The following is a 13,816-nucleotide window of genomic DNA, read 5'->3' as shown; positions in this document are numbered from 1 at the left end:
GACTTCTTATATTTCTTAAACCACTCAATCTAACAAAGAAAAACCAGTGCATGCTTCATTTTGGCTAATGTGTGGCACTTTCAAAACCACCCTATTTTTTCCCAGTTGCATACAATTCATCCCCCTGTGGGATCTCAAAATTCTAGAACTTAACCACTCATTTATGTACCAATGACTGGACAAAAGGGAAGCACTTTGTAAAACACTTACTTGAAGATTTGGTGGATGCTGCAAAAGAAAATGGATTCAACTGAATCCCCAAATCATAATGACAGATTAGGAGCAATCAAAGCTTCTAAAGTGAATTTCAAGATGTCACTAACAAAGTTTGTTTTTTTCCATTCAGTCTGATGCATTTAGTGAAAAACTTAGATGAGTCGATTGGCCGTGAGACATGACAATGATGAAAACTTCAATTTAAAAAGGTGTCATTTGTCTGCATTGGCTTTCCTTCCAGCTGATGAAATTCCAGGAGCTTTTTTTTTTTTTTTTTTTTTTTTTGAGACAGAGCCTCGTTCTGTCGCCCAGGCTAGAGTGCAGTGGTGTGGCGCGATCTCGGCTCACTACAACCTCCGCCTCTCAGGTTCAAGCGATTTCTCCTGCCTCAGCCTCCAGAGTAACTGGGACTACAGGCGCAAACCACCAAACCCAGCTAATTTTTTGTATTTTTGTAATTTTTGTATTTTTAGTAGAGATGGGGTTTCACCATGTTAGCCAAGATGGTGTCAATCTCCTGACCTCATGATCCACCCAACTCAGCCTCCCAAAGTGCTGGGATTACAGGCCTGAGTCACCACACCCGGCCCAGCTTTTAATGTATTGAATCTGCATTTGCCTGAAGAAACCAGCAAAGTTACTGACTGGTTGAAAAACAATTATGCGCATGGTAGGATTAGAAGACATATAACGGTGTTGTTGTTTGATCACAAGTATCATCTACACTAAATTTGTAATCTGTATATGAGTGCATGCAGAATGAATTTTCATGTATGTAAAACATAGAAGCATAGCACTGAAGATGGAAAACCTTAATAGGGGATGCTCACGTCAGTGTATATCAAATCATAGAAGAATTTCAAAAAGAGCAGTGCCCTGTAGAATATGGATATAAATGTATTTTCCAAAAAGAGCCAAGTCCTCAAAAAAAAAAAGCAGCTATTCATCATGATGGAAGACTCCAAAATATAGGTAACGATTGTGAAAAGTTGGCCAATTCTTATGGACTATCTCCGTGCAACTGCCTGTAATCTATCATTGTAATATAGTTTTTTTGTATGTCAAATTTTCTTTTTTTTTGAGATGAAGTTTCACTCTTGTCACCCAGGCTGGAGTGCAGTTGCACGATCTCGGCTCACTGCAACCTCGACCTCCTGGATTCAAGTGATTCTCCTGCCTCAGCCTCCTGAGTAGCTGGGATTACAGGCACACACACACCACCACGCCTGGCTAATTTTTTGCATTTTTAGTAAAGACAGGGTTTTGCCATGTTGGGCAGGCCGGTCTCAAACTCCTGACTTCAGGTGATCCACCCGCCTAGGCCTCCCAAAGTGCTGAGATTATAGGCATGACCCACTGCACCCGGCCAGAGGTATAAACTTTGTAAAGGTTTTTAGAGTTCTAATTTGTTTTAGGCTTTTTTTTTTTTTCTGACAAATTTGACCCTACAAGCGTGTCACCGTAACGCTGACTTAGTAACTATTGTGTATGTGTGTAAAAATGTGGAAACTTTCTAAATAAATAAAGAGATGTCCTTCTTGTATATGTACATCTGTGAAAGATAAAATTTCTTGACATCCTGACTTTTTGAGTGACTGCATATACAGTGGTGATCCATCACAACTTTTGATCAATCTCATCAAAGACTTAGGTTGTCCATCAAGGTATGTCAGATGACCAGTTACAAAACTGGTTGCACACAATTACCAACTGTGGTGATACGCATTTATATATTTTGCTTTTTGACCTACTTGCTTATGAATATAGTTCATCTGCTTGTAACTATTACACCTATGTGACTGTCATCAGTATACCGCAGTATGTACAGTCACAAAAATACATGTTATTATTACCTATCTTCTTGTGCAAACTGGCTTATGAAGTTTCTATTATGTTTGTATATGTTTCTCAAATAAATCTCCTTTTTATTTATTTATTTATTTTTTTGAGACGGAGTCTCACTCTGTCACTCAGGCTGGAGGGCAGTGGTGCAATCTCGGCTCACTGCAACCTCCGCCTCCCAGGTTCAAGCGATTCTCCTGCCTCAGCCTCCCGAGTAGCTGGGATTACAGGCGCCTGCCACGGCGTCCAGCTAATTTTTGTATTTTTAGTGGAGACAGGGTTTCACCATGTTGGCCAGGCTGGTCACAAACTCCTGACTTCAAGTTATCTGCTCGCCTTGGCCTCCCAAAGTGCTGGGATTACAGGTGTGAACCACCGGACCTGACCAAAAATTAGTATTTTAAATACTCTTTGAATGACTTTTTCCAGATTATATTTTTGGGATTTTGATCTTTCAACACTGTGATTTGGGGGATTTTAGACTTTAGGGATTTTGATGTTTTGGAATTTCAACATGCAAGATTATGGCGTTTGCAATTGTATCTTTCAGGATTATGGCCCAAACACTCATAGCATATACATTATAAAGACATAGAAACCACAAGAGTTGGTCGGGCGCTGTGGCTCACGTCTGTAATCCCAGTACTTTGGGAGGCCAAGGCAGGCAGATCACGAGGTCAGGAGATCGAGACCATCCTGGCTAACGCGGTGAAACCCCATTTCTACCAAAAATACAAAAAATTAGCCAGGCGTGGTGGTGGGCGCCTGTAGTCCCAGCTGCTCGGGAGGCTGAGGCAGGAGAACGGCATGAACCCGGGAGGCGGAGCTTGCAGTGAGCCGAGATTATGCCACTGCACTCCAGCCTGGGCAACAGAGTGAGACTCCGTCTAAAAATAATAATAATAATAATTTTTAAAACCCACAAGACTTTAAAAAAAGGTTGTTTTATAGAATATACAGGACTTGGGGCTGGAAACTGGAGCAGGATATGGTGGTTGTTGCTTTTAATTACCAGCTTTTCTCTACTATTTGAGTTTTTTAAAAATCCATGTGCATATCTTCATTTGATTTATATTTTCAAAGTTGTAAATTTAAAAGCATTTGGGGCAGGGCATGGTGGCTCATGCCTGTAATCCCAGCACGTTGGAAAGACAAGGCAGATGAATCACTTGAGTCCAGAGTTCAAGACCAGCCTGGGCAACATGGTGAAACCCCATCTCTACAAAAACTATGAATACAAAACTTAGCCGGGCATGATAGCACTTGCCTCTAGTTAGCACATGCCTCTTAGATAGCACATGATAGCACATGTGCTTAGATAGCACATGATAGCATATGCCTCTAGTCCCAGCTATTAGGGAGGATAGAGTCAGGGAGGATCAGTTGAGCCTGCAGTGAGCTGTGATCACACTGCTGCACTCTAGCCTGGGTGACAGAGCAAGACTCTGTTTCAAATAAACAAACAAACAAATAAAAGCATTTTTAACTATGAATGGTAACGATACATACATGGATTTATTAAATCTTAAAACAGTGGAGCTACAGGATGTCATTTAAGTCTGAGACATAATTTTTGGTTAAATTCATACTTCTTGACGAACTGGGTGGATAATAAAAGTGTTACCCATTGCTTAAGGCAGTGATAGATGGAAATAAACAAGGCTGAAATAAATCATATATAAAAGATTCAATATGGGCCAGTCATGGTGGCTCACGCCTGTAAACCCAGCACTTTGGGAGGCCGAGACAGGTGGATCACCTGAGGTCAGGAGTTCAAGACCAGCCTGACCAACATGAAGAAACCCTGTCTTTACTAAAAATACAAACAATTAGCTGGGCGTGGTGGCACATGCCTGTAATCCCAGCTACGTAGGAGGCTGAGGCAGGAGAATCGCTTGAACCTGGTAGGTGGAGGTTGCAGTGAGCCAAGATTGCACCATTGCACTCCAGCCTGGGCAACAAGAATGAAACTCTGTCTCAAAAAAAAAAAAAAAAGATTCAATATGAACTTAACAGAAATTTAGGTGGTTTTGGTTATGGATTCAATGTTTTGAGGAAGAGGTCATGGACACAAGATCACGATCTTTTTGTGATGTGTCCTTTTGTGTCACTACTTGGGGAAAAAAACATCAAATGTAATAATTGTTTAGAATTTTATTTAATATATGAACAACTGTGACAGGCACATACCCCAAATCCATTCTCCCATTCTTCCTTTCTAACAGAACTCTGATTTTACTTGGGGCAGCAATGTGCCAGTTGATGTTTACCAGACTTCCTTATAGTGGGAATGGCCAATGAAATGTAAGCCAAGTCACTGGTTAGGACTTTCAAGATAACTCTTCAATAGGGGCTGACTTGGCCTGGCGTGATGGTTTCTCCATGTTGGGGTATTGCACTGGTACCCTTTCTTCTAATCGTGGTGTGAATATTATGATTGGAGCTAAGCAGCAACCTTGAAACCTTAAGGGAGAGGCCAAGGACATCAGAGACATTGGCCCTGACTTCCCTGAGGCACTTTAACATGCCAGGGGATGGAGGAAGAAGTGGGGAATGGGGGAATGAGGTGGGGAATGGGAAACAACTGGTAAAGGGAAGGAGGGGTGATGGAAATGTTCTGGAATTAATGCTAATGCTGCAAAACATTGTGAATATACTAAAAACTACTGTGTATTTAGTGTTATGTAAATTACATCTCAATTTTGTTAATGCCACACACACACACAAAAAAGGAAAGCAGAAAACAGGACTATGATGTAGTCCTTCCTACCTCTATTTGTAGAACAAGGGCAGTCATTCTCCAATTTTGCTTACCATTCAACCTCCCTGACTTTTTCCTATCACTCCATACCAAAACAACTGCAGTGAAGATCCTCTCGAAGTACTGCAAGTAGAACTAAATGACTGAGATCTCTCTAGATTTTATAACTTATTTCTGCAGGAGAAAGCATCTTTCTCTCTAGCAGAAATTCCTTCTGTGAGGAGGAGTATCGTTAGTGTGTCATTCCTGGCTACTTTCTACCCTGCCCTTATCACAGGGACAAGCAGTGACTCATCTACTGGGTAAATTTAGAAGGAGAAACATGCATAGCCCAGGCATGTCCTCTTCCTCCTCCCGCTGGAAGCAAGTTACCCACGGGGATCATATTTCTGGCTCTGCCCTAGAGCAGCCTCCCTGTGCCTGGAGTTAGGGGTGGCCAGTGTTTAATTCTGTAGTACAGGTCATTATAAAGTCCACTTACCTGCAGATAGACACCACATTCCTAAAACTCTGCTTTACTCTTTGTCTTCCTTGTCAGTAACTCACACAATGAAGAGAGGTGTTATTTGTTGGGCCCCTCGAACTACAACCCTTATTTTAAAGCTTTGGGAGGAATGTATGTCAAGGAGCCTCAAGACTTCTAGCCCATTAACTCTGCAAGGCAGTGAACCATGCAGGAATCAACTGCTCGAAGTTTCATATGCCACCTGGAATCTTCCCAGAATCTTTCTGAGAGTCCTGATTCCTAGTATGAAGTAATAGACATCTATATAGAAAGAAAAGGTGGACGTGGAGACATTTTTCTGCACTTTATCAGTGTTGGCTGGAACACAGCACTCTTGGGACAGGGCTTCTGTAGGAGATTTACCTATGGGCTTTCGTGGCTTCCCCATACTTTTTCCACCTCACTTGCTGAACAGAAGGAAAGCTGATATGACACATGCGGGTTTTTCACAAACACACTGATCTGGAAACTGGGGCAGACATCAGCCCCTTTGGTGATAAAAGACTCCAGCACAATATGCTGCTCAGTCAAGGTCCAGTCCACTACAACTGTACCTCACTTTGTAGAAAGGGATGTCAGTGAGAAACCCTGAGGGGAATGTTTGCAAAGTAAATCATACTTCGAATTGACAAACAAACACTGATATTTAAAGAAACCTGTGATGAGTTTTAAATGTCAGCACCTTTTCACGTAAAATCATATTTTTTATATTGTAACCTACCATTTCATCCTGGGATCTGACTGCAGTATCAATTTTGAATGCAGGAAGTGATCTATAAGCTGCCTTACAAAGCAGCCCTTAATGGCTGTAAATATCTTTAATTGCTACAAAGCTTTCCTTATGTGGAATAAAATTCTGCCTTACTTAACCTTTCGCCATCAGTCCAGGGTCTCTTCCCTGGAGCCATACACCATGGCATCTTTCAAACAGTTAAAACCGCCATCACACTACTATTTATTCTCCAAGCCAACTATCCCCAAGCACTTCAATTTAATTCAGTCCACTTTTGAAGGCCCCACTAGAGGCGTAGCCCCATAGCAGATATGAAAACAAGCCACCAGCCTGACCTTCAAAATACTGTCATTATTTTCTAGTGAGAGACACAAGTGTACACAGATAACTGTAGCTGAAAGCAGAATGATTAAAAGGAAAAACACAAAGTGTAACAACTATAAATAAAATGCTATAGGAACAAAGACAGGAGAGGGAATTAGAGTTAATCATATTTATGTTTCTTGATTTTAATGGTGTACTTATATTTTCAACCTCTAAAACGCAGCTTTTCCATTTACTTGTCTACATAAGAAAAAATGTGTACATCTAAATCATGCATTATCTGACAAAGTCATTTAATAATTCATCCCAGTTTTCATTTTAAGCAATATTTAACAAATATGGTATTCATCTCAGTGATAGCAGTAGGAGACAGACAAATTCCCTAGGTAGACAGGGATGGGTCTCCAGTGAAACCCGACCTTCAAGTGAAACCTGAAACTGAGTTTCCAGTTCCAGGTGGAGTCCACAACCAGAGTGAGAACTTTCTCGATGTCTTTTAGCCAACTGAATGGTGCTTTTTCCAAGCCCACCCATGGAACAATTAGCATACACCCCACTCTGAGCCCATAAAAACCCCAGACTCAGCCTCACAGATGGCTATCCACTTTCAGGCCCCCTCTTACACAGAGGCCTACCCACTTCAGGTCCCCTCTCTTTATTGAGAGCTTTTCTTTCACTCAGTAAAATTCTTCTCTGCCTTGTTCACTCTCCAGTGTCCGTGTACCTCATTCCTCTTGGTCATGGGACAAGAGTGAATGGCAGGCACAAAAAGAGCTGTAACATATGCTCTTGCTCGCCAAGCTATGGGAGTCAAAAAAACCACAGGGTGCCAACACTCCCCCATTTGCTGAGCTGCAGGCAGCAGGACCCAATGAGTTGTGACACACTGTCATTCACTGAAGCTGCAAGCAGCAGAAATGAACGAGAGCTGTAACACTTTCTAGAGGCTCAGACCTTAGGACTCCCCAAGCAAAAATTGTAACACCCCTTGCGGCTCTGTGGTGGCTGGCATCTCCAAGTTATTGGGCACTGCCACACCCCCTCATCCAGACACCAGCACCCAAGGTAGAAGCCGGTCACAGCACTCCTGGACCAGCTGCGAGCTGACCACAGAGCCAAGGCAAGTGCAGGATCTGGACCAGTAGCACAAGCTGAGCACAGCCTGCTGGGCCAAGTGGGCAGAGTAAGCCCAGTGGGCCCAAGCAAAGCTTGGGCAGAGGCACCACTGGCCGCAAAGATTTCTGGCTGGCGAAACAGCACTGAAAGAATTCTATGTCATCAGTACTCAAATAAGCTACTCTTATTCTATAAAACTGAGTCAAAATAAAAATTCTAAGCACATGTAAACCAACAGATTACCACAATACATTTCTAGGAGTGTCAGTAGTATTCCCCTGAGAGCTGGTAAAGCATCAAAGCATCTATACACAGCATAATCAATTTCCCTGTCAAATGTTCAGGTTATATTATTCCAGATATAAATGTAATGAAACATCTATAGAAACATTATAAACCAGGCCATAGTCATAAACACTCTAAAAGCACAGGGGCTCAGTCCTCAGTTCTCTCAACCCTCTCCCAAAGCCCTCAATGCAAGAGAAGTTGGTGGGGAAAAAACATGGAGCTCTTTGAGAATATGAAGATTTTTTAAAGTAGAGGATGAAAAGAGAAAAAAAAAAGAGTAACTTTAGAGTGGAGAAAACAGACAAACACTATCACAGCCAGGTGATCAAGGTTAACATCAACAGTGATAAGTCAGATTGACAGTATATACCCTTGATAGGTTTGACAAGAGCAGCACTTTACCTCTGTGGTCTTCCTCCCAATATCCCATAACCCCAGTCTTGTTATAACAAAAATATCAGACAAATCCCAATTGGGGAACATTCTAGAAGTACTTGACCTCAAAGTACTCCTTAAAACGGCCAACATCATTGACAACAAGGTAAGTCTAACAGAATGTCACAGCCTCAAGGAGCCTAAGGAGCCAAGGGGGCTATATGTATCCTGGATGGGATCCTGGAACAGAAAAAAAGACATTAGGTAAAAACTAAGGAAACCTTGAATAAAGTAAGGACTTTAGTTCATAACAATGTATCTATATTGGCTTAAACCAGTTATAAGGTCCCTATACTAACAACACATCATTTTTGGTTGGAAAACATTTTCTGTGATAAACTCAAGTAAGCCAATTTAATTAATTGATCAATTTTCCATATAGGAAGGTTAAAACATTTTCCATTTTTTCCATGTTCACTTTAACTTCATTGAAACCATTTTCACTAGAAATAGTTTCCACTCAAATATTTTAATGATGACTTTATCAATCCATATTTTGTCCATAATAAATGTTCCCAATTATAGGTTATTCCACTGCAAATTTACTTTCATAGCTATTATTTCTAACAAGCCAGTTTTCACTAAAATGTTATTATTTCATACTTCATTTATTTTATTTTATTGTTTCTTCAGAGACAGTCTCACTCTGTGGCCCAGGCTGGTGGCCCATGCCTATAAGGCCAGAACTTTGGGAGGTGGAGGTGGGAGGCTTGCTTGAGGCAGGAGTTCAAAACCAGCCTAGTCAACATAGTGAGACTCTATCTCTACCAAAGAAAAATTAAAAAGTTAGCTGGGCATGGTGACTCATGCCTCTAGTCCCAGCTACTCAGGAGGAGGATGAGGCAGGAAGATCACGTGAGCCCAGGAGCTCAAGGCTGCAGTAAGCTATGATCTTGCCTGGGCAACAGTGAGACCCTGTCAAAAAAAAAAAGGCTATCAAGGTTCAAATCCCAGCCCCACCTCTTAATTTGTATAACTGGGAAAGAAGTTACTTCCCCATGCCTCAATGTCTCCATCTGTTAAATGAGAAAAACCACTGCAGTTACAGAGATGAGGATTAAATGAGACAACGTATGTAAAATGTTGAGTACAGAGCTTGGCACATTCTAAATTGTCAGGGAACGTCAGTGTAGATGTGTGTAAATATGTGATGGTGAGTTTGTAGTACGCACTATGCCTTGATCAATAGTAGGCATGTACTCTCTTCCATTTAACATACTGCAAACTATAGGAATTACTGCCCTAAAGTTGACTTTTTAAACCCCGCTATTTTATGTATAGTACATTTCTCTTTTCCATATTTTTACTGTTGGTCCAAATTGATTATATACCGTGTTACCACTATGTGCACAAAAGTAGAATTGTATAGTTAACAGAAATATATATTGTAATAGCAGAAAACATCATATAATGGGAAAGCACAAGTTTTAAAGTCAGAGAGATGTAGAATCAAATCCCATTTGTCAATTAAGGGCTTGTCCAACTTACTGAATCTCTGTGCACCTGTTGTGTCCTTGTTGAAACAGGAATAAGACATGCAACTCACAAAATTGTGATGATTAAGTCAACAACAGTGAAATGTTCAGCACAAAGAACACCCACAATAAATGTCACACACACACACACACACAGACTCCTTAACTACTGCCACTTCTCTCTAGTAGACCATTCTGTTAGGTGATCTTTGCCTTCACTTTCGTATTTTACATTATGTGCTTTGGTGACTTATTGTGGCAGTTTTCAAAGCAGGATACCATACCCCTGGGTGCACTTAAAGGCTTTATAAAGAGCACAGATCTACGCATAATGTTCAGGGAATCTATTTCCAGATGTTCAACTTCCACATACATTCTTTCCCAAAACTGACCTGAGACTCCTTTCCTATCTCCCTTTGCACAATCACCCTTTGAAAGAAAGGTCTCCTATTATCCTAAGTGAAGTAACTCAGGAATGGAAAACCAAACATTCTATGTTCTCACTCATAAATGGGAGCTAAGCTATGAGGATGCAAAGGCATAAGAATGATACAATGGACTCTGGGGACTCAGGGGGAAAGGGTAGGAGGGGGTGAGGGAAAGGCTACACATTGAGTACTGTGTACACTGCTTGGGTGATGGCTACACCAAAATCTCAGAAATCACCACTAATGAACTTATTCATGTAATCAAATACCACTTGTTCTCCAAAGACCTATTGGAAATAAAAATAAAATTAAATTTAAAAAAGAAAGATCTCTTTACAAAAGGCACACTTTTACCCATTCTTAATCTTACCCTGGTACACTGCACCAAGGTGTAAAAACCTCTAGAGTACCAAATACAAGGATAATTCAACTCTTCCTCTGACCAAGGTTAAATAAATACCCCCAGCCTTCTCATTAATAATAAATTTCTGGCTGAGTACAGTGGCTCACGCTGTAATCCCAGCACTTTGGGAGGCCAAGTGCAGGAGGATCGCTTGAAGCCAGGATTTCGAGACTTGCCTGGGCAACAGAGACGCTTTCTCTACATAAAATAATTTAAAAATTAGCCATGCGCGGTGGCGCGGGCCTGTAGTCCCAGCTGCTTAGAAGGTTGAGGCAGAAGATCGCTTGAGCCCAGGAGTTCCAGGCTGCAGTGAGCTATGATTGTGCCACTCAACTTTCTCCAGCCTGGGTGACAGCAAGACTCCTTCTCTTAAAAAAATAGAATTAAAAAAATAAACTTCTAACACAAATTTACCTTTAAATTTTAATAATGTTTATCATACTTTTCATATTATTTTCATCTAGTGTTCTAATAATAATTTCTTTTTTTTTTTTTTTTGAGACGGAGTCTCGCTGTGTCGCCCAGGCTGGAGTGCAGTGGCCGGATCTCAGCTCACTGCAAGCTCCGCCTCCCGGGTTTTTACACCATTCTCCTGCCTCAGCCTCCCGAGTAGCCGGGACTACAGGCGCCTGCCACCTCGCCCGGCTAGTTTTTCGTATTTTTTAGTAGAGACGGGGTTTCACTTTGTTAGCCAGGATGGTCTCGAACTCCTGACCTCGTGATCCGCCCGTCTTGGCCTCCCAAAGTGCTGGGATTACAGGCTTGAGCCACCGCGCCCGGCAATAATTTCAGTAATAATTCAATCCAGACAAAAAATTTAATACTTGGAGCTGTTGAATACAATGACTTCTAAATTTCTCTTCAAAGAATCAGTATGTCAGTATGCTCGGTTCGTTGTGCTCTATTTTAGTCTAGCTTCCTCGTTCTCCTCACCCCTAGTTTGAGTAAACAACCTTTTCTACCAGTTTTAATCAGTAGTTCACATCTATTCCCCTGGTCACCTGCTCCATCTTAAGTCACCCCTGGTCACCTGCTCCGTCCTGAGTCACCTGTGGTTGAATCATCCTGGGTCACCTGTTCTGTAACCACCCTTCCTGCCAAACTACCCACCCCGCCACTCCAGCTCATACCCCTGCTCGTTAAAACAGCCAATCGGAATTAACTTAGACTGTGCGGTCCAACCCTAGCCAGTAGGGGAAAGACACAGCAGTAGGCACTACCTGCGTCAGGAATAAGAACTTCCCCTTCCCCTCCCCTGTTCAGGTGTGCTCTTGCCATTGTTCCATCCGCGAGTCGCACCCTTCTATAGAAGTAAAATTGCCTTGCTGAAAAAATTATTTGAGTTTTTGTACCAAGGAACAAGCATTTGTTTCTAACAAAGCCTTATTGTCAAAGGAAATTAAGAAAAAGCATTATACTTATTCATACATGTGCATATATATATATACACACACACATATAGCAGAAAAGTATGATAGGGTGAGCAAAGAAAAAACCCTCAAGGGAAACAATGGGGTAATTCTGTGGGAGAAGTGGAATGTAAATCAAAGTCAAAGAGGAAAAGAAATGAGTAAAATTTCTCATTGTTGAAGAGTTTTATTTCAAATTAAGATGGTGGATATTAAATCATTACCGTATTTACATTCCATTGAATACATTTCAGAGTGACTTAATATTTTCATTTATAAATATCAATATTTTAAATAAGCCAGACGTTACAAACTTTGCAACTACTTAAACTTAGGATGAAACAAAAATTAGGTAACAATTCAATTCTTTTAAGAGCTACAAAGAGGTCTAAAAAAAGGTTTGACCTCTGAAAAGGTAACCTTAAACCATCTAAGCGTCCTTCCTAAAACCCAAGTCAAGACTAGGTAGCTTCAGTGGCAAGCAACGAGACCCTCTTCTTTTCCTACCCAACTTCAACCTTTCCCTCTGTGCCGCTTACTCCCGCACCCGGCAGCCGCCCACTTCTGATCCTCAGCAAACCCCTGTCCACTTCTCTCCCCATCGCCACTTCCCTCCCCATCGCCACTTCCCTCCCCATTCCCCTACTTCCCTCCCCATTCCCCTACTTCCCTCCCTATTCCCCTACTTCCGCCCGTCCAAGTCCTCGGGCGCATGCGCGTTTCGCCTCTTTCCCCATCGCCGCTGCTGTGTCATGGCTGAGCGGAAGTCCCAGCCACAACGGGAAAAGGCATACTATAGGTGGGAGGCGCTTCTCACAGCTTTCTCCCCTTCCTCCCATAACCTTTTTGATCTCCCACTGTGGAGGGGCCTCCTACCCTGCACTCTCCCGAACACCTCGTAGTCCACGGATTTGAGTGGCCCGGCGGTAGACATGGCTGCGGCGAGCCCTCTGTTGAGGAGCCGGAGCAGGGCTCGGGGCGCGGCGACTGTGGCGGCCGCGAGAGGGAGGGGACACATGGGACCGCTTGGCGCACCCCGCGCCTGTCACCGGTCCCGGACGCTAGCGCGCCGGGGTCACGCGTCGGACGCGGCAAATGAGACTGCGGGGCCTGGGAGCGAGGGCCGCCGGGGACGCCAGGAGGGAAGAGGCAGCTGGGCCCCAGGCATCCTAGGCCTCCTTTCTCTGCCTGTCTTCCCGGACTGGGGAGGATGCTCTCTCCACAGCGCTCCCTACCATTTAATTGATCAAGGTTCTCTGTTCCCAAAGTTAGTAAATAAAACCCGGATGCTGTGCCCAAAAAAAGTTGCTTCCCCCAGCTTTATTAAAGTGTAATTGACAAAAGTTGGGTATGTTTGTGGTGTACAAGGTGATGTTTTGACATATGTATGCATTGTGAAATGATTACATCAATGGAATTAACATATCGATTGCACCATTTTTTCATGAAGAGAACATTTAAGATCTCATCAATTTTTAAGGACACAATACATTAACTACAGTCACCATGTTACACATCAGATCTTCAGAACTTCCTGTTCACACTAACTGAAACTTTGTACCCTTTGACCAATATCTGCCCATTTCCAACCCCTTTCATCCCCCATCCTAGGTCCCCCGCCCTACTCCATCCCGGCAAGATTTGCTTTTGAAATCAAGGGCCTGCTGGTTTAGTGTTTTGAGAGTTAGTAAATTATTTATGAAATGTTTAGATGACTACCAAATCCGGCGATTTTGAGCCAGCTTTTAAGATAAGGTCTGCAACATCTTGAACTCTTCTGTAGAGTCAGGAAGTAGCTGAGCCTGAACTCATATTCTAAATGGATTGTGATATTTTTCTGGGATAAGAAACTTTTTAAAAATATGAAGTATTTTATTCTAG

The 13,816-nt window shown here is 42.3% G+C and overlaps 1 protein-coding gene across 2 annotated transcripts in view; it reads right to left on the bottom strand.

The window, feature by feature from the left end:
- ACYP2 (acylphosphatase 2) overlaps nucleotides 1-13,302 on the bottom strand; it is a 202,758-nt gene extending 189,456 nt beyond the window's left edge. Inside the window, exon 1 of one of the 2 annotated variants that reach the window (XM_003908653.3) lies at nucleotides 12,812-13,302. In XM_003908653.3, coding sequence (XP_003908702.1) covers nucleotides 12,812-12,953 — 142 coding nt within the window. In that variant the 5' untranslated portion in view covers nucleotides 12,954-13,302. Of the gene's footprint in view, nucleotides 1-4,828; nucleotides 5,067-12,811 lie in introns of those variants that run through there. The other variant, XM_017947526.3, reaches the window with a different exon arrangement.
- Nucleotides 13,303-13,816: the final 514 nt, after the last annotated feature.

This window comes from Papio anubis, chromosome 14 (genome assembly GCF_008728515.1).
Source record: "Papio anubis isolate 15944 chromosome 14, Panubis1.0, whole genome shotgun sequence".
NCBI lineage: Eukaryota > Metazoa > Chordata > Mammalia > Primates > Cercopithecidae > Papio > Papio anubis.
Note: the sequence above shows the minus strand (reverse complement) of the source record. Positions and strands in the feature narration are given on the sequence as shown.